Source organism: Electrophorus electricus, chromosome 11 (assembly GCF_041902795.1).
Source record: "Electrophorus electricus isolate QZ-2024a chromosome 11, ASM4190279v1, whole genome shotgun sequence".
NCBI classification, from domain to species: domain Eukaryota; kingdom Metazoa; phylum Chordata; class Actinopteri; order Gymnotiformes; family Gymnotidae; genus Electrophorus; species Electrophorus electricus.
This window is the reverse complement of record NC_137507.1, coordinates 14,708,592-14,726,636: the sequence shown is the minus strand read 5'-3', so window position 1 is coordinate 14,726,636 and position 18,045 is coordinate 14,708,592. Positions and strand designations below refer to the sequence as shown.

At 42.7% G+C, this 18,045-nt stretch overlaps 3 protein-coding genes across 5 annotated transcripts; 2 read left to right on the top strand and 1 right to left on the bottom strand.

Annotated features, from left to right (window-relative positions):
• Positions 1 to 585: 585 nt before the first annotated feature.
• arfgap3 (ADP-ribosylation factor GTPase activating protein 3) lies at positions 586 to 8,188 on the top strand. Of its 2 annotated transcripts, XM_027003916.3 has the most exons (16): positions 586 to 744; positions 1,362 to 1,480; positions 1,890 to 1,962; positions 2,371 to 2,502; positions 2,867 to 2,947; positions 3,608 to 3,671; positions 3,766 to 3,825; positions 3,905 to 3,948; positions 4,057 to 4,196; positions 4,296 to 4,427; positions 4,747 to 4,878; positions 5,501 to 5,641; positions 5,737 to 5,860; positions 6,162 to 6,249; positions 6,642 to 6,766; positions 6,938 to 8,188. In XM_027003916.3, the coding sequence occupies exons 1-16, from the start codon at positions 676 to 678 to the stop codon at positions 6,953 to 6,955; spliced, it is 1,542 nt and encodes a 513-aa protein (XP_026859717.2). In that variant the 5' UTR covers positions 586 to 675; the 3' UTR covers positions 6,956 to 8,188. The 2 variants fall into 2 exon arrangements, 1 of the variants encoding a protein (XP_026859717.2); XR_014125781.1 differs by lacking the exon at positions 6,938 to 8,188 and having other exon boundaries at positions 6,030 to 6,249; positions 6,642 to 6,702.
• A 54-nt stretch (positions 8,189 to 8,242) lies between these two features.
• ikbip (IKBKB interacting protein) lies at positions 8,243 to 14,242 on the top strand. 2 transcript variants are annotated; one of them, XM_027003898.3, is made up of 3 exons: positions 8,243 to 8,905; positions 8,985 to 9,102; positions 9,684 to 11,606. In XM_027003898.3, exons 1-3 carry the CDS (start codon positions 8,673 to 8,675, stop codon positions 10,653 to 10,655), a joined length of 1,323 nt encoding a protein of 440 aa, XP_026859699.3. In that variant the 5' UTR covers positions 8,243 to 8,672; the 3' UTR covers positions 10,656 to 11,606. The 2 variants fall into 2 exon arrangements, with proteins under 2 accessions (XP_026859699.3, XP_081578664.1); XM_081722538.1 differs by lacking the exon at positions 9,684 to 11,606 and adding an exon at positions 12,727 to 14,242 and having other exon boundaries at positions 8,249 to 8,905.
• A 6-nt stretch (positions 14,243 to 14,248) lies between these two features.
• On the bottom strand, positions 14,249 to 16,796 carry ckap4 (cytoskeleton associated protein 4). Its single transcript, XM_027003897.3, has 2 exons — positions 16,320 to 16,796; positions 14,249 to 15,665 (listed from the first exon to the last, which is right to left on the bottom strand). The coding sequence occupies exons 1-2, from the start codon at positions 16,635 to 16,637 to the stop codon at positions 14,466 to 14,468; spliced, it is 1,518 nt and encodes a 505-aa protein (XP_026859698.2). The 5' UTR covers positions 16,638 to 16,796; the 3' UTR covers positions 14,249 to 14,465.
• Positions 16,797 to 18,045: the final 1,249 nt, after the last annotated feature.

The window sequence follows — 18,045 nt, the reverse complement described above, 5'->3', positions numbered from 1 at the left end:
CTTCAGTTTTTGCCCATGGACAAATGCTGTGATTCAGAATTAGAATATATATTAATTGAGCATTTATGACGTATGAATGTCATGAGTATATAGTTTTGTTACATTTGTATATATGAATTTATTTCTTGCAGATGGTTATATTGAGTTATATAGGCATACATATCAGCATGTATTAGGATGCACCTTTTTTCCCCTCTTTATGAAAGCGCCTATTCACAAGATCAGTGGGCAAATCAGAATGAGATTGCTACTTGGTAAAGATATATTAATGCCCTGAGGGAGAAGAGCAAACTTGCTTGTAAGTTTTGCTGTGAATGAGGTGGCATATTATTTTCAACTTCTGGATTTTGTTACATAAATCAGCAGCTGTGCTTAGATAGTGCACTTTGTTAAAATTCTCTACTTGTGCCACCAGCAAATAAACAATTTTAATTGAGAACACATAACTGTATAGTGGTTGATTTCTCAATTTTACTAAGGTTTTGCATACAATTCCCGGTAAACACTGGCACACTCCACTCGCCTTGTCGTCCAATGAGAATAATTCCAAAATCCTCAATGGTGACGCCCAAAACCTGGGCTGTTGAATACGGAAGTTAAACTCGTCTATGGTTAACTGACTGTTTAGTGCCTTTCCTCCGCTCCTGTTCGGAGATTCGCTTTCAACAGGTAAAAATGACAGAACCAACCAAGCAAGATATATCTGCCATTTTCAAGCGTTTACGTTCAATTTCTACGAATAAGGTAAGTAGTAAAGAAGGACGAAGGTTATCGATGGCATTTGATTAATATAAGGAAGTGAAGAGAATGACACGTCGCACGTTGTTTTGCTTTTTTCTTGCTATATCGGAGGAACATATGGTAAGACTTTACCACTCCGCTCTGTCTCCGGGCGGTTCATTGCAGTTCGGAATTCGACAGAAAGACAATATTAAAGAATTTGTTTGATTATACTAATGTTTTTGTGGTCTTTTTACTTTCGTTCGTAAACACATTGTACCCGACTAAATTGAATAGGCAAACGCTTTTCATCCTTTGCACACTAAATATCCTGATGTATTTTTTCTACATCTTTTATGTCCAAAAAACGGCAGCTTGTAAAAGTCCATCACCCATCTGTAGGTTCACGTTTCTTGTTTTCTAATGTTTTCTACGTCATGTGTGGTCTCCCAAGTATCAACATTACGGGTTTTGGCTGTGGTTTTATCTTAACCTAATAATGATTTTGATGGTTCGTGCCAGCGATAAAATTCTGGTATACCGTAAGTTATCATTTGATACAAAAAAAGTTCTAGTGCTCTGTGAACCAAAGAAGGAGGGCGAGGTTTATTTATTAATTTTGTTCTTGTTTACCTTCTTAGGCGTGTTTCGACTGCTCCGCGAAGAACCCTAGCTGGGCCAGCATCACATATGGAGTCTTCCTGTGTATTGACTGCTCAGGGACGCACCGATCTCTGGGAGTGCACCTGTCCTTTATCAGGTCAAAGAAACTACATTTAGTTCTCCTACGTCTTCACATTGTAATGGTCGTAATTATAGTAGGTGTTTTTGTTTTTTGTTTTTGTTTTTTACATCACCACATTGCATTTTTTAAGTTAGTGCGTCTTTACATCTCGATGGCCATCGTGAATGGATCTGGGAGAAAGAAAAATCTCTCTGACAGTTTGATTATCTTAAGTTATTAACTAAAAATGTACTTCCTGTTTTTTTGTGTTTTGTTTTTGCGTTTGCACGAAGCACATAGAACCCTTAGCTAAGCTCTCAGAATACCTGTATTTGGAGAGGGGGGGCTTTGGAGGCGGGTTTGAAGAAGGATGTGCATGTGAAGGAGTTCTAACAGAAGTCAGCAAGAATTGTCAATGGCAGTTAATAAATTACTTGTTGAACAGATCTACTGAGCTGGACTTCAACTGGTCCTGGTATCAGCTGCGTTGCATGCAAGTCGGAGGCAATGCCAGTGCGGTGAGTGTTGTTCTCATGCATTCAGAAGCTTTATTTCTCACCCTGTGAGCTGCAGAGATGTGACTGACTTTTAGCTTCTTAACTGTACAAAAGTGTTGTAATTTCAAATTCAAGTTATATAATTTTGAGTTTAAAAAATTGCTGACTAGTTCTTCTTGGTGGTTTGAGCTAATTAGCAAATTCTGGGAAGATTATTATTTTTTACTTCCTGGATCTGAGCTGTCCATCTCTGTATACCTGTTATTGATGTATGCCTGTTGCAGTCTCAGCTGTTAAAACATATAGGCATGGAGAACCTGGTGTCACAAATTGTTGAGGCATGCACTTGCCAATTACTGGGGCATGTGGGTTCCTAATTGGAGAGCATTATGAAGGCACTGTTGAGCTTTCACCATCTTCTTCCCACAGACTGCTTTCTTTAGTCAGCATGGTGGTACTGATGGTGCAGCCAACGTTAAATATAACAGCCGTGCAGCCCAGCTTTACAGGGAGAAGATCAAGAGTCTGGCCACCCATGCCACCAGGCATCGCGGCACAGAGGTTACACACACACACACACACACCCATGCCTCCAAGCAGCACGGCACAGAGGTTACATGCACACACACACCCCCTCCCATACCACCAGGCAGCACAGCACAGAGGTTTTACACACAAATGCATCACCAGGCAGCATGGCACAAAGGTTCCACACACAACCCCATGCCACCAGGCAGTATGGAACATAGGTTTTGCACACACAAATGCAGGAAACATTTTCATGCATACTCAGATGTGCACTTGACATGACATATGACTGCATATTGGATATTATGTACTTATGTCTTTATGTATGCTGTCCTATTGTGATTATGAATTCTATCAGCATTTCTCTCTCTCACTCTCTCTCTTTCTTTTTCATTAGCTATGGCTGGACAGCCAGGCTCCTCTCTCCCCTACATCTCCTGGGGACAAGATGGAAGACTTTTTCAGTCAACATACACAGGTGTGTATGCAACTTCAACTAGTGATGTCTTTTGTTTGGATGGTGCTGCACTGCCCATTAACAATGTCTCTCTGCTCATGTATTTATCTAAATCTACAAACTCCCCCACCCCCATAGCACATTCCAACAAGATCATGTGACTGCTAAGTGAGGTATAAATCAGGGAGAGCAGCGTTTAGCATCCTTTGGTGTTCCATTAGAGCACTGAAACGGGCAAAACAATTGATCAAGTTTAAATGCGGCATGATGGTGGGCACGAGGCATGTCTGTTCCGATGTGTCCTACAGGCCGGGCTTTTCACCCACAACCCTTTCAAGGGTCCACCACGAATGATGGTGGGGGGGGCAACAAGTGCATGAAAAAAAAGACTTGTGGATAAAAGAGATTAGAGGAGAATGGTGGAAATCTTGCAAGCCCAACAAGTCAAAAGGGCACGACTGTGCAGCTGTCTGATATGAAGCAATTACACGACACAGTTGTTTCAGCACAATGTTTCTTTACTGGATCCTGTGGAATACCCACCTGAACAAATTCATACTAATCTGAATACCAGTGGAGGCGCAATACACTATATATTTGGAAGCTCATTGTGCATGTGTGTAGTCTTTGTGCTAATACTGTCTATTTGATGTGCATATGTTCCCATGTGTACCTGTCTAGAATGAAGGAAGCTCTGTACAGCAAATGCTTCCATCACAAGCAATCCTGCAAGACGACAACAATGGTACGATGAAACTGAGTGTAAAAAAACAACCTGTTTTGTACATCAGTATGTGTGCACGCATGTGTCTAATAATTGTCATAATTGTCACCTGCAGATAACAATGAAGAGGGCCCCTCTGTCGAGCTCCTTAGTGTTTCTCCAAAGGCATCTTTAGGTGAAGTTCATTGTGTAAATGAAGTACACTGTAGAAATGAAATGTAAGGTGAATGTTTATGGTTTTATGTCTTTTATAGAGCCTTCTCTACTTAAAAAAAAGCCAGCAACAGCCAAGAAAACTGTGAGTGTTGAGATCATTTATTATTGTGTGGAATAGGGAAATGTGGAAAAGGGGGAGAGAGTGCTGTTTTTATTTGCGTTTTCACGAGTTTGTTTTCCTGCTGAATAGCTGGGCTCTAAAAAAGGAGGCCTGGGGGCTCAGAAGGTGAGCAGCCAGAGTTTCTCTGTGCAGGAGAAGCGGGCCCAGGCCGTGGACAGGCTCCGTCAGGAGTCAGCCTCCGAGAAGGACACCGAGACCGAGGAGCCAGCGTGAGTATCCATGGCCCTCTCAGCCCATTTCTCATGTGGATCTGCTGCCATTTCCACTGGCCCTGACGCCTCTTGTGTCTGTCTGGGGCAACCCGTCAGTGCGGCCTCTCTGCGGCTGGCCTATCAGGACCTGGAGCTGCAGAGGAAGAGGGATGCTGAGAGGCTGCGTGGGCTTTGTGGCCAGAAAAGGCAGCAGGCTGAGAGGCTGGGCATGGGCCTGCCCAACAGGACGTGGGTGCAACTTCTGGGCCAGTTTGAATTTGCACACTGCTCATTGTACACATTTTATATTGATTTTGTGCTTGAACGAGTATGGTTTTCGAGATCAATGTGCTATTGTGGTTATTTTGGGGAAAATATTCCAAGCATGATAGTTTTAGAGCTGTTGCAGTACTCTGGGGCAGCAGGTTTTCAGCCATAGCCAAGGAAGAGTACAGTCCAAAATGTATTTAGTTCATCTCCTTCCTTTCTGCCTTTCTGTCTGACTGTATGCCTTTTCTTCTGTCTGTCTTCATCCATCTGTCTGCCTGTCCTTTTTCCCTTCCTGCAGTGGAGTGTCCCACTCTGTCCTGTCAGACATGCAAACTATTCAACAGGAGGCACCTACTTTGGCCCAGTCCTCCTCTCGCTCCAGGAAGTACAGCGAGGACGAGGAAGGGGAAGAGGGACGTTTTTCCTTCAGGTGAGAGCTTGTTTACTAATTGGTATTGTAGTGCTGAATTGTTAGGTAGATAAACCTGAGCAGAGGAGGGCAGCAAAACTGACTTGGCAGATTTCAAACTGGGGTGGGATTTTGGAGAGAATGGAAGCTGCGCAATAATGTCTGCAGGTTTGGTGCTTTATATGAAGTATGGGATTGTAGTTCTGAAAACCTTGAGGATCTGGCTGCATGAGGTTAAGGAATTATACACTACTACCAATGTTATTGTTTTTCTATAAAATGAATCTTGCCACAACTAAAAACAAAATGGACATGATTATTTAGCTTTGTGTTTGTCCACACTGAAATTTGAATGACACTGTTTTTTGTTTGTTTTTTTTAAATGAAATGTGTTGCATACCACTTTGAAATAAAAGCTGAGCCTCTTGCGTTTTCCACTACCTACACAGTAAAGGTGATTAACATAAATACGTTGAATTTCTAAAAACACACATTATTGTGTCAAAATAAAATGGCATCACTGAACGAAGGGGGGGAAACTGATAATAACCCAGACCTGACTTTACAATACAGGCTGTGGACACGTTCGATATTTGCATTTTAGAGTTCTAAGCTCAAATTCCTTACGTGCCCTGCCTCATAGAACCTCCTCCAGGCTTGCCGATGATGTTACCCAGCCATCTGACCAGTTCTTCTCACAGTGGGCAGACATCCAGAAGAAAGAAAGCAAGAAGGCAGAACCTGACTTTTACATGATCTCCCAGAGCTCATCATTTGATGAGAGGTTAGCTTTTTCCTCAGTTTGACCTCTGCAGAGTTTGAACCTAACAAAACTGAATTCAAAGTCAGAAACAACCCTTTGTTTTGTCCCAATCACAGGAGCACTGCGAGAAGAAAAGTGGACCCAGGTCCTGTATATGTGTGTGATGATGCCCAGAAAAAGTTTGGAGAGGCCAAAGCCATCTCCTCCGACATGTTCTTTGGTAAACAGGAAAATTCTGAGGTAACTTGCTATATTACTCTTTTACCTGCAAACATGTTGTTCAAATCGTGAATCATTGTTTCACTTAACATTTTTTGGTGAAGAGTATAAAACCCCTGACCTCAGTTATCTCATGTCTCTTCTGTGTTGTCTTTTTTTTTTTTTGCTATCAAAAAATTCCATATTTTAGTATGTGTGTTTACTATATTTTACCATATTAAAACTACATTTCTTAAAATCTGTGCCATGGGAAATGTGAGTCATTTGAAAGCTGATATGGTAGCATATGCAGACTGAGCTGGAGATGTCCTGTTCTGGGCAGTTTGAAACAAGGGCACGCCTGGAGCGCTTCTCTGGCAGCTCAGCCATCAGCTCAGCGGATCTGTTTGATGAACAGAAGAAAAAGACCAGTGAGTTGATTTTTTTTTTTTAAAGCAGCCCTCTTTTTTTAGAGTCTTTAGCTTGCAAATAAGTACGGCGGGGGGTCCTGTAATAAAAACATTGCCTATTTTGATTTTCTCCTTAATTTTAGAAATGCATTATGGCTACACTGTGGTGATTTTTAATGAGTGGTCTCTGTGCTTGCAAGGTACCAAGGCATTAGCCCCGAAAAGTACATACAAAGAATTAGTCACTAGGGAAGAATTCTTTCATTATTCTAAAGACTGCTTTCCAGTGAGAGAGAACGGTGCTGCGATGGGTCAGGTCAGAAGCTATGGGTGGTCCTGAAGGCCACAGCTGTGTGCTTTGCTCGATGGCTGGAGCGTTTGGCCTCAGTGCTGTTTTTCCTCCTTTCCCACAGGCAGTTCCTATGGCCTGAGTAACATGCTGCCCAGTGCGCCAGACATGTCGCAGCTGAAGATGGGCGTGCGCTCCGTCGCTGGCAAGCTCTCAGTCATGGCCAGCGGTGTGGTGTCATCTATCCAGGTCTGTTTGCACCAGATCACATCATGTTCCTGTTGGTGGCGCTTGTTAAATGGATTCATTCATTAACAGTTTTTGAAGATTCATACTCTTTTTTTTTTTTTTTTTTTTTTTATATTTAGCTTATCTTAGCATTGATTAAAAACTCATGCGTGTCTGTGTGTGCTTTTGCAGGATCGCTACAGCACATGAGGGTTTTGGGTGTAGAGAAGGACCAGAGATGCTTCATAAAGCAGCCTCTCAACATGAAGGTGAAGAGATACCATATTTGCCTACCTGTAGGTCACAACAGCATTACGATGAAATATGATGCATATATGTAGCTTCATAGATTAGTTATGTAGATGGCCATTTTACCTTAATTCTTAACAACCAGCTCTGCTGGGGAGCTAACTGAAGGACACTCTTTGCTATATTATTTGACATCATATTATTATTGAGGGCACTTTGGGCTATTCAGCTATGGGGCATCTTTCTTTTACTTTCTTTTTTTGGCAATTTTTTATATGTCATCTTTATTTTCAACTGAATTGAAAGCAGAAGGGGTCTTATGGAATGGACTCTTAAGTGCCCTTATTTCTGGGGTGGAAATCTGCATAGATTTCAATCTTTAATCAATATTTCTTTTTTTCTGTCAGTGGGTGATATTTCAAGTGATACCGCAAAGTTCTGTGTGATTTAACTGACAGCTATAAGAAATGTTAAATGGTTAATATGATGATTTTCTTTTTATTTCTTATTTCTAATGTCTTATTTCTTTTCCCTGTGTATGAAGTTGAAAGAGAACCCACCAAAGAAATGTATGGCTGATTATGGTAAAGAAATGGGTGTATGCACATTTAGGTGGAAATAGGTGCTACTGTTGAGAGCAATTTATTTCATCAACATTAATGGGATGGGTGTGACCTTTTAATGTGTTCTGTTGTTGGGCTGTGGGTAGAAGAGTTATACATGGAATAAGCACACAGAAATGACATACATACCGTAACATTCATGTCAAATGTACTTTGTAATGTGGCTCTTCACCCCCAGGGCCATTTTTTGTTTATACTTGTAGGTTTGGCCATTTGCAAGAGCAGCTTTTGCTTGATTTATATTGTATGCACTACAAATTACCAATAGAAGTGTTTCATAGTCAGCTGCACACTGTGTAAACTTTATGCTGAGTATATTGACCGAGTTTAAATATAATGAAGACTTGTGTTTAGAAAACAAACCAGTAATTTCTTCTGAGAAGAATAACTGATTTCTATACATTTCAGTTTAAGAATATTTTCAAGCCGTATGCTTCATGTTTTTAGTATCTCTCTATGTCCCATGCACACAAACGTAGACAAACAGCGTTCGAGTTGAAAAGAGTGAAGGGACTAGGGGTGGAAAGGGTATATCTACGCAAAGATGAAATAAAGACTCCAACTGTGAAAACTTCTTTGTGTGGACCTTGCCGGGGGAGGGGAAGGAGGGCGTCACCCCCACAAGACACGTGGACGGTAGTGCAGAATTATCCTGCCCCTTACCTTCACGTACTGGAAAGCGTTTGGGTTGTTTGTGTGTGGTTTTTTTCTTTTCTTTTTTTTTCCTAGAAAAAAATAACAGTGCAAGCGAAGTACTGCCACTTGCAGACGAGACCTGTGCTTTAAGTGATCGAAATAAAACGGCTCCCGGACTCCGAGCAGCTGTGAGAGGTTGCTACGTGGCTCGCGCCTGTCCTAGAGGAATGTCACGGGAAGCACGGAACATCAAGCGGACGTGCTGTAATCATAACGATATGACACTGCACGTTTAATTCTTCACGTTAAGAAAACCTGGCGCCTCAAGCCGCAGTGTTTTAGGGAGGTTAAAAAAATCAACTTGAAAGTATTATCACCGCGGTGGAGATTTGTGCAAAACGACATATTCCGCTGCCAATATGCCGAGCAATGAAGTAAAGCATAGAAAAGGAAAATCGGGTGTAGCACCGAACGGAGAAACATCCGATGCGCCAAAGCAATGTTGCAGAGACGAAGCCAAGAAAGATGGAGTAAGCCAGCCGGTACAAAATAATTCGGTTGTTGGAAGAAGTTGCGTCCGTTGTTCGCTAACGTTAGATCTCAAGACGGTAGTGAGTTTTTTGTCTTTGAGTACCTGCTTCGTGCTGGCATGGTAAGTTCCCCGCCAGCAATATGCTTTAATGGCAAAACAAGCTGAGGAGCCTACGTGATCTTAAGTTTCTGTATTTCAGGGTGGTTGTTCAACAGAATGCAAGGTTTATCGAGGTTGAAGAAAAATACAGATATTTATACGAAAAGTCATCTGATCTCCTGGTACTAGAAGAAAAGTTAAGTGAAGTTTCCAAAAAGGTTTGTATCAGTTTTCCATAATGTGCTTACACGTGGGTCATATTCACTAGAACAATGGAGCAGTTCACAAGCAAATTTCTAATGCATAATGTATTCTCAATTTTGCACAACACAAAAATGTTGCTGACACTATAAACTACTGCAGACTGCATACTTTAGATTTTGCTTCCAATCCTAATTTTACTTCCAATCCTAATCTAATCCAGGTTTTTTCAGAGTCTTATGAATACAAGAGCAGGGTTAGAATATGTGGCTAGAAGTGACTACCTCAGAGCTGGAGGTAGGCCACCTGGCTTGGACAGAAATGAGCTAATACAAGAAAAAGACTGGACTACCTTTGTTCAGGTCTGAAGTGTCTGACTCAGTTGCTGCATGTTCAGCCTGGGTTTTTGAAGCAAATTGAAGCTAAATAATAAAATTATATGATGTCAAAAATATGCAAGTATATGTAGTCATTTTACAGTACTGTAAAGACTGAGGCTTGGTTGAGATGTGTTTTGGACGCGCAGATCAGTGTGAATGAATATGACAGATGCAGCAGCACCACAACGACAACAGCATGTGTTCTGTTGTGGGTGCAGCTGGATGACTCAGAAGTCCACCTGAAGGGAGCGCTCTCTTCCGTCACTCTGCTTACGAGGCTGGAACATGACGTTGTATCCCTCAACAATGATGTCGCAGCGATACAGGAGGACCAGAACATTTCTTCCCACTGGCTCCAGAGCACAAACAAACGCTTCCTGAATGTGACAGAGACATGGCAAGGGAATCTGGCCTCCGTGTCTGATGGCCTTGCAGCACTGAGGTCCGAGTCACGTTCAGTCCATAGGCGCGTGGCCGAGAGCATCAACAAGGCGGAGGGCCACCTGCGTGCCCTCACTGAGCGTCTGGAGGAGCTGGAGGACAGCACCAGGAGGAATTCCCGTGTGCTGGAGCGCACGGAGGAGGACGACACCCGGCGTGTCCAGGAGCAGCTGGACTGGAACACCGGCCAGGTGGTGAGGCTCCGCGAGCAGTTTGCCCTGCTGTCCCGGCACGACGCCGAACTCGAGGAGAAACTGGATGAGACGGTGCCGCGGGCCCAGGAATGCGCCGCCCATCTGCCTGCTGTGGAGGAGGCGGTGAAGTCCATCCTGAGACTGAGCGCCGACCTGAGTGCCGTCCAGGAGAGGATGGAGGAGATCACACTGCAGGTGCTGGGCACAGAGGACAGCATGCTGAAGGCACTCGGCCAGATCCTGGAGCTCAGGCAGGGGCTCGGCGAGTTGCATATGGCTAGTGTGATGAAGGCGAACAGCAAGCTCAGACCCATCGTGGCAGCGGTGGAAGAGCTTGGGCACATGCAGACAGAGCAGGGTCTGCACTCAGTGAGAGAGGGGCCCAGACTTGATGAAGGAAAGGACTTTGAAAAGGATGACATTGCAGATCTAGAAGTTGAATATATTAGGCAATTATATGATGGTGTAGTGGAACAGAATGGTTTTCCAGAGTCTGCACTAGATAATAGTGATGGTCAAAGCATAGAAGCTGAAGAGCACTCTGTGACAAAATGATACATGAATTCCTCTGATTTTATTTAATATACTTATGAACACTGATGATTAACTGCACTAAAGGTATGAACCTTTGGGTTTTGTTTTGTGTCAGCCATTTTCATGTTGGAAACCCAAATTCATTACAATGTCTTCATGGGTAAGGGCACCACACCAGGGAACTGGCTTCTTCGAATTTCAAACTGTAACGAAGGCTGAAGGCAGGAGGTAAATGTGAGCTCTGGCCACCGGACCAAAGGGCACACATTTAACCTTTCTAAGTAATGGTCTCCATCACACAAAGTACTTTTTCACTAACTGCTGACCTGCACTGAGCCCCTAACCAGTGCACTCATTCCTAATTTATTTCAAGGGCGCTCCAATGTTGTCGTCTCCATCAACTCGTGGTAGAGCTGTACACTTTGTTTGCTAATCATTACTGGCAATCCTGATGTCGACAAAGGCTGTCATTTATATAAATGCGCCTCTAACAATTCACAGATTTTTTTTTGATTTTTTTTTTTGAACATTGCTCATTTCGGTCAATTCTAGACATGCCAGATGAGTGTAAACAAATGGGGGAAAAAAATAATGCAAACCAGCTTTTAAACATGTCAGCAAGGATTCACCACCGTGCTTTAATTATACTGCAAGACCTACTGCAAATGCAGTGTGTAGCAGTATAATCATGTGATATTTTTGTCCATATTGTACAGCTTTACATCATAGCCTTGGTAAAGAGCACACAGCTGCAGTCTCACTAGAGTAACAAGATTTCATATTCATATAACACTGCAGAACTTCACTGATATGCCGTCTATTATGAATGTAGCAAAGGAGTGCACTGTCATATCAGTCATTAGGTATAAAGGCTATAACATTGAACATGGTTTTTAATATTTAATTTTGGGTACACAACTAATTTCATTTGTATTCTCATATATGCAAAAAATAAATATGTGCTACATTAGGGTTATGCTGTATACACCAGTATGCTTTTCCCTCTTTTTACAATACTATTTGGGGTTGGCCTCTGGAGTATATTTTTGAAGTTCTCATAATGGGTCAAAGATCAAAATCATTGAGAAACATCCCAGATTGTTTAGAGGGCTTTGTATGCTCTAAAATGGATGCCAGGCTTTTGTTTTCTAAAATAATGCAGCATTAAAACATTGTAAGATCAGTAATGTTCAAACTAGAGCATAAAGAAGGATGGAAATGTATTATCCTGTCGGTCACAGTCCAGTATTCAGTATTTCCAATATACTCCCAGGCGTATAGGCTATTATTAATCAGGTACAGGTGATGTAGCCAAGCAAACCTTGTGAGGCAGGAGACAAGATGTCTTTAGACAATGAGCTACAGTGTTATATGATTTGTATATGTGTAAGTTGTGTGTGGAATTTTTGTTCAAACCGTCATCTTGCGTAAAGGAAACTTCAGTAGGTCTTCATTTTCATTCTGCCTGCTGGTGCTTTTGTTCAGAAAAGTTGAAAAAGCTTTAAAAAATACACAATCCAGTGTTCTTGTAACTTAAATGGCTAAAGTGTTTGAAAGCCATAGTTATAATTACTACATCAAACTTGTATAATACCATATATTAGTTTTTAATGCAGTTTTCCTCAGTCTGTGGCCTTTTATGTATTTTCCCTGCCCTAGTATCACTGTTCCATAAGAGTGCCATAATATTCTGGACATTTTCAGTGAATCGTGCTGCATTGATAGCTATTGATGTGTGGATTCAACCATTCATGGCAGCATGTCTATACCAGTCACCATGATGGAAAGAGAAGATGTTGGCAGACGTTTGATGAGGTTTGCGGAAAACAATAAAAAGGGCTTGCTAGTAGGGTCTTAGTTGAAATGATCAGTATGCTAACACACCATATTAAAGAAAACTTTCACGAGTTAACCCTGTAGTGTTGGAATGGGACAAACCAAATGTATGTGACCGTCTGATTTGAAATCAGTTTTGACTCTTAAAACATGCATTCATGTGAGAGATGAATATCCAAATGGCTGCTGGAATTGACAAAGCTTACTAAGTGAAATGGTCGCTCACTCTGCTCACGTGTCTCCTCCCTGGCTGTAGTGTGAGTATGCCCAGGTGGTGCTGTCGAACCAGGAAGAACACGTGTCCCTGTCCCGCTTGAGCAGCCTGGAGCAGGAGGTGGCCCGGCTGAGGGAGTGGGCATCTGGCGTCACCGAGCGATGGCTGCAGCAGCAGGAGAACCTGGCGAGCCTGACACATGCCGTGGAGCACATTGAGACTCGCACCACTGCCATTTCCAGCGACATGGTAGCAAAGGTGGCCTCAGTTCGGACGGATGTGAGACGCATGGCAGGGCTGGAGGGCGAGGTGGGCAGCCTCCTCGCCCAGGTGGGCACACTGGAGGAGAAGTTGGCTCAGGCCGAGAGGCTCATGGTGAAGCGTGTGGGTGAACTGCTGGCCTCCAGCATCGACCGCGTCTCAGGCCTGAAGAGCTCCACGGAGAAGAACGCCCAGAGCCTGGAGCAGCTGCGGAGGCGTGTGCCAGAGCTTGTTGCCGCCGACAAGAAGCTCTTTGACCACATCCTGGCTCTGGAGAGTGGGCGAGCCAAGCTGGTAAGGACGGTGATGTTCGCGAGTGACCTCAGACCCAAAGTGTTCACCCTCAAACAAGACATTGCCATGCTGGAACCACAGCTGACAGACCTGACCCTGAGGATCGGCCAGCTAGCAGAGGATGTCATGAAAAGGGAGGAAGACATCGCACAGATGAAGGCGAGTTTAGCCAACGTTATGGCACTGCGGGCAACAAGCTGAGGAGGAGCTGATGATGAAACCAACCTTTAGTGATATGCTACTCCAAAATTAACCCACCAAAACCTTCACTCAGACAGATTAGAGCAAGATTTTTTTTATTGCATAATTTAAATGTTTTTTTAATTTATATTTAAGATGCTGAAGAAGAACTTTGGGAATAAAAAAATATTTTTGAAATAATTACCTCTTATAAAGGTTTAGCAGAGATGAAAATGCTACATTATTTGCTTAAGTATATCCCACAGTTAATTATGTAATAGAAACATGTTTAAATTATTGTAATCAGACATGAGGGTATATGGATGTGAACATAGCTACAAGGCTTTCCTCCATCAGGTCAAATATCTTATGTGGTTTCCCTTGTTCCAAATCATGACTTCCATTTGCTCTTAGCTGTATAGTATGTTCTCTCTTACAGAAGAAAATGGTTTGGAGCTATGCGATGTATTGGCCCTCAGTAGCCAATCATATATAGTTGTCTTCAAATGAGAGGCAACTTAACTGCCTAGCTGTCTATCCTTACTTTTAAAGACTTTGAAATGTCACACATTTTTCTGTGACATTTTGAAAGCTGTTCACCAATGGTTGGTTAAACTGGTACTTTAAAATTTTATCAGAACTGCAAAAATGATGTGCTCAATTTGATTTTTGGGCAATAATTCCTACTCTGCCAGGATAGTTATTTTATATGGTGTCATCATTTGAAGAATTGAAAATATGAATACAAAAGTTTTATTCTGTTTGTCTTAACACTGTATTAGTAGTTATATGTATAAATAAAGGTTTTGGTTGCATAAGACAATCACAATTTTGTAATGTTTTAAATATTTTATTGGAAAAAACAGCAATCATGACACATTCAAAACATGGGTTGGGTTTGTAGGATGTGTATTAACAAAAACAGGTGAAAAAAACTACAGTGCAAGCAGTGTATTTCTCAAATTCACAAAATCAGTCCACTTGACTCTGCTTTTAACAACAGCTTACCTTATTCCCCTACAAGATGACAATACACAACCCTTTATTCACTGCCCCTCCTCTTCCTCAACTACCTCCTCTGTTACTGCCTCATCCTCAACTTCCTCCTCTGCTGTGGTCTCTTCCTCTGGCTCCTCTTTATGTACCGTGTCCTCACTCTCAACAGCATTCTCATTCTCTGCAATGTACTCAAATTCCTCCTGCGTATGGCTTTCATGCTCCTCTGCTTGCAACACTGGCTTTTCATCTTCCAGAGCAGCCAGCCTGTGCTCGGTTGCTTCCAGCCTGCTGTTAGTGTCCTCCAGAGTGGCAACGTGAGCCTGGAGCTCCCCCATGCTACTCCTCAGACCCTCCAGCTCTTCCTTCAGCACCTGTTTCACCTTCTCAGCTGCCTGACCCTGGGCAGCAAGAACGCTCTCGTGAGAGTCATATTTGTAGAGTAGGGCCTCAAGTCTGCTTGCCTGCTCTGCGGCAGAGGACACCTGGTCTCTCGTGTTGTCCTCTACAGCCTTCAGCCTGACCTCCAGATCGTCTCCTCTCTTCTCGACCTTGGCCAGCTCTCCTCTCAGCTCCATCTGGAAGCTCTGGAAGCTCTCGCTGGCCTGGTGCTGCCCATCCTGAAGGCTCTGGACCCGGTCGGACATGTCCTGCATGCTGAACTTGGCTGCAGACACCTCCTGTCTCAACTGTCCAGCAGTGCTCTGAACCAGAGACCTCACTGCCTCAATCTCTTCAGACAACGATGCCACCTCCTTGTTCCTGGTCTGCAGCTCCATGCCCACTGACACGATCTGCTCCCTGAGCACACCCATGTTGCCCTCTGCCACCTCATTGGCAGTGTGGAGGTCAGCCATCGCTGTGGTAATTGACAGGAGTTCGTGCTTAAGGAGACCAGGTTCGCTGTGCTCCTCCATCTTGGCTCTGAGCTCACTGAGCTGGGCCTGTGCTTCACCCTGCGCCTCAGCAAACTCTGCCACGCTGTCACTTATCGAGCGGCTCAGCTCGGCCAGGCGTTCCTCCAGTGTTCGCTCCAGCGAGGAGAAATCGTGCTCCCGCGCTTCCTTCACTTCACGGATTCCCTCTGAGAGGTCACGAAGGATTTCATTTTGGAGTTTCTGGAGCACTTCTTCGACACGACGTGTCTCCACCTCCCCCTTCCGCAAAGCCCGGTTGGTATCTTCCAGGTCAGCCTGGGCACGGCCCACTGCAGCTTCCAGTCTCTCCACGGAAGAGCTCATAGCATTCACCTGGACAAGGAGGAGGCCATTAAACAGGCTTCATATTCTACACATCACTGAAATAACAGACAGCACCACTGCATGTATACCTGCCCACACTGTAGAGCCAACTGAAACAAGCATACACAAAACAAAGACAGAAAAGTTGTTTGATCAAAAGTTTGTTGAACAGTTTTCTTTTCTAAGATATACTAATGAATTTCTTGTTTATATGTTTGGTAACCCTGTTGACAAATGGTTACATGTGGTAGTGACATATTATGTATTATTGAGGTGCTACTGAACAGCAGTGTCAATGGGTGGAGGTTCAAATCTCTAATCCAGTGTAAACTGGTCTGAGACATTTCCATGGACCAGAATAAATTGGTCAGGGAATGACCATAGCCATATGATAATTTCAGCATGGTTAATTTGTTTACGTAGGTTGCTTTTAACTGAGTTATAAAAAGAAATGTGTGGTTTATTTCTTAACAATATATCTAGGCCTGAACAAAATTTTGAATAAAATGTTCTTTGCTGCCAACATATCAGGGGCCAAAGGGAAGAGTGATGTTTTCTCGTTGTCAGGTTCCTCTGATTAATGTTCATACTTTCATAGCCCAAATAAACGTTATTTAAGTATTCCGACCAGTTAATGGTCTCGAATAAAAAGGGGTATCCTACCTGTTGAAGAGCACGTTCTACTTTCTGGACCACTTCGGCGTTCTTCTGTATCGATTCTTCATTTCGTAACCTGATTTGGTCGACCTCTGATAGTACTTGCTGGAGATAAAAAGATGCGAAACCCACTCCAGCGATTAAACCGAAATAACACAATGCGGTTAGAAACTTACTAAACTTCCCTGATCCGGACCTAGAACTCGAAACTGGTGTGCAGTCCGCCTTACTGATTTTCGGGCTCTTCTTTGCCACGTCATCTTGGTGGTTTGCAAGGTTTTTGTCGTTTGAGTTAGTATTCTTATTCCTGTTTCTCGTAGGCATGTCGTTACCGATTTCTCGCAAATACTGCAATGTTACAGGCTTTGTTAAAACTAGAATAGTCTTTGGATACGGGCAGAGATTCAACGTATCACGGAGCGTGTCGTGTCCGCTGGCGGACTCGTGTCATGGTATGCAAAGAAGGGCCGTCCCATCGCTGTGAGCAGCTTGAAGCTCTAAACCACGGAGAAGCAACGATAGCCCAAATGAAGTCTGAACCAGCACGGTTGATAAATGCACTGTTTCCTAATTCAGCAGACGAAACGTCTACTGTAGGCTGAACCCAGCCACTGGTAAGACATGATGATGATGTGATTTCAGAGTTGACTCTTCCACTAAGTAAGAGTTTAAATGAGGTTTAATTACAGGTTCATTTATAGTCCTATAGAGATGCCTAACAGACGTAAAGTTTATTATATTTTATAAGCACATAGGCTATTCATCTAGTATTTTTAGTCGCAAAAACATAGACTAACCCAAGTATGCTAATTACATTCTTACATTTTTAATCTGGCATAATTTATTGTCTTTTATGTCCATGCTTTTTTTTTGGACAGCGCAGTGGTCTAACGTCGCGCGCCTCCGTTTCTCCATGCACTAAATTTACGTAATTAGACAAACGGCACAAAATAACTCAGTTATGCTGACGGTCTTCACTGAAATGTCGCTTGATAAAGCCTGCCAACTGATACAATTTCCACTTTTTGTGTGTTTCTCGGTTAAATAGGCTACGTTTCACTCATGCGCACCACCCTTCCGACGTGGCAAATCACAGCGAACCCAAATTGCCGGAGAAAAAATATATATAAATATAATATATATAAAGAAAATATATAAAAATAGTCGGTTGGACCGTTTATAGTTTACACGAAGTTTAACAACACATAGGTTTTTTTTATAGTTAAAATCAATAAGTTGATGGGTTTCTGATTAAAATAAACGTTTATATTACAGAAACACGCGTTTAAAAGGTTATTTGAATGCATAATTGATAGCGCAGGCTACTCCCAAAAAGAATCAACATATATCAATAAATGAGTATAATATGTATCATAAAATTGTAAAGGTTACAAACATTTATAGACTGTTTCTATGGTAAGAGATTGTTCAATGAAGCTTCTTGAACCTTCCTGCTCTAGACCCCTTACAAATGCTCGTGTTTTATACAGATTGTTGTGTCTGAACCTCCAATGCATGGTCACGTTTATTTTGAATTGTGTGACACCTAGCTAACATTTTGAAGGGGTCCTATGGAAAATGGGGGCAAATACAAAACTATAGGCTTTTCCACAGAGATATTGTCCCTAGAGATTTATAACAGCAATATTAGTGTACCGGATTGCTGAAGTTCCACATGACATCTGGCCACTGACAATATTCCTGTGGAACTGATGATATCTGATTAGCTGGA

Coding starts and splice junctions, on each gene's coding strand:
- arfgap3 (XM_027003916.3), top strand. CDS start 676: ATGACAGAACCAACCAAGCAAGATATATCTGCCATTTTCAAGCGTTTA. Junction 1,963..2,370: donor TCGGAGGCAATGCCAGTGCG/GTGAGTGTTGTT, acceptor TTCTTCCCACAG/ACTGCTTTCTTTAGTCAGCA. Junction 5,642..5,736: donor AGCTCATCATTTGATGAGAG/GTTAGCTTTTTC, acceptor TCCCAATCACAG/GAGCACTGCGAGAAGAAAAG.
- ikbip (XM_027003898.3), top strand. CDS start 8,673: ATGCCGAGCAATGAAGTAAAGCATAGAAAAGGAAAATCGGGTGTAGCA. Junction 8,906..8,984: donor ACCTGCTTCGTGCTGGCATG/GTAAGTTCCCCG, acceptor TCTGTATTTCAG/GGTGGTTGTTCAACAGAATG. Junction 9,103..9,683: donor TAAGTGAAGTTTCCAAAAAG/GTTTGTATCAGT, acceptor TTGTGGGTGCAG/CTGGATGACTCAGAAGTCCA.
- ckap4 (XM_027003897.3), bottom strand. CDS start 16,637: ATGCCTACGAGAAACAGGAATAAGAATACTAACTCAAACGACAAAAAC. Junction 15,666..16,319: donor TAGAACGTGCTCTTCAACAG/GTAGGATACCCC, acceptor CTCCTTGTCCAG/GTGAATGCTATGAGCTCTTC.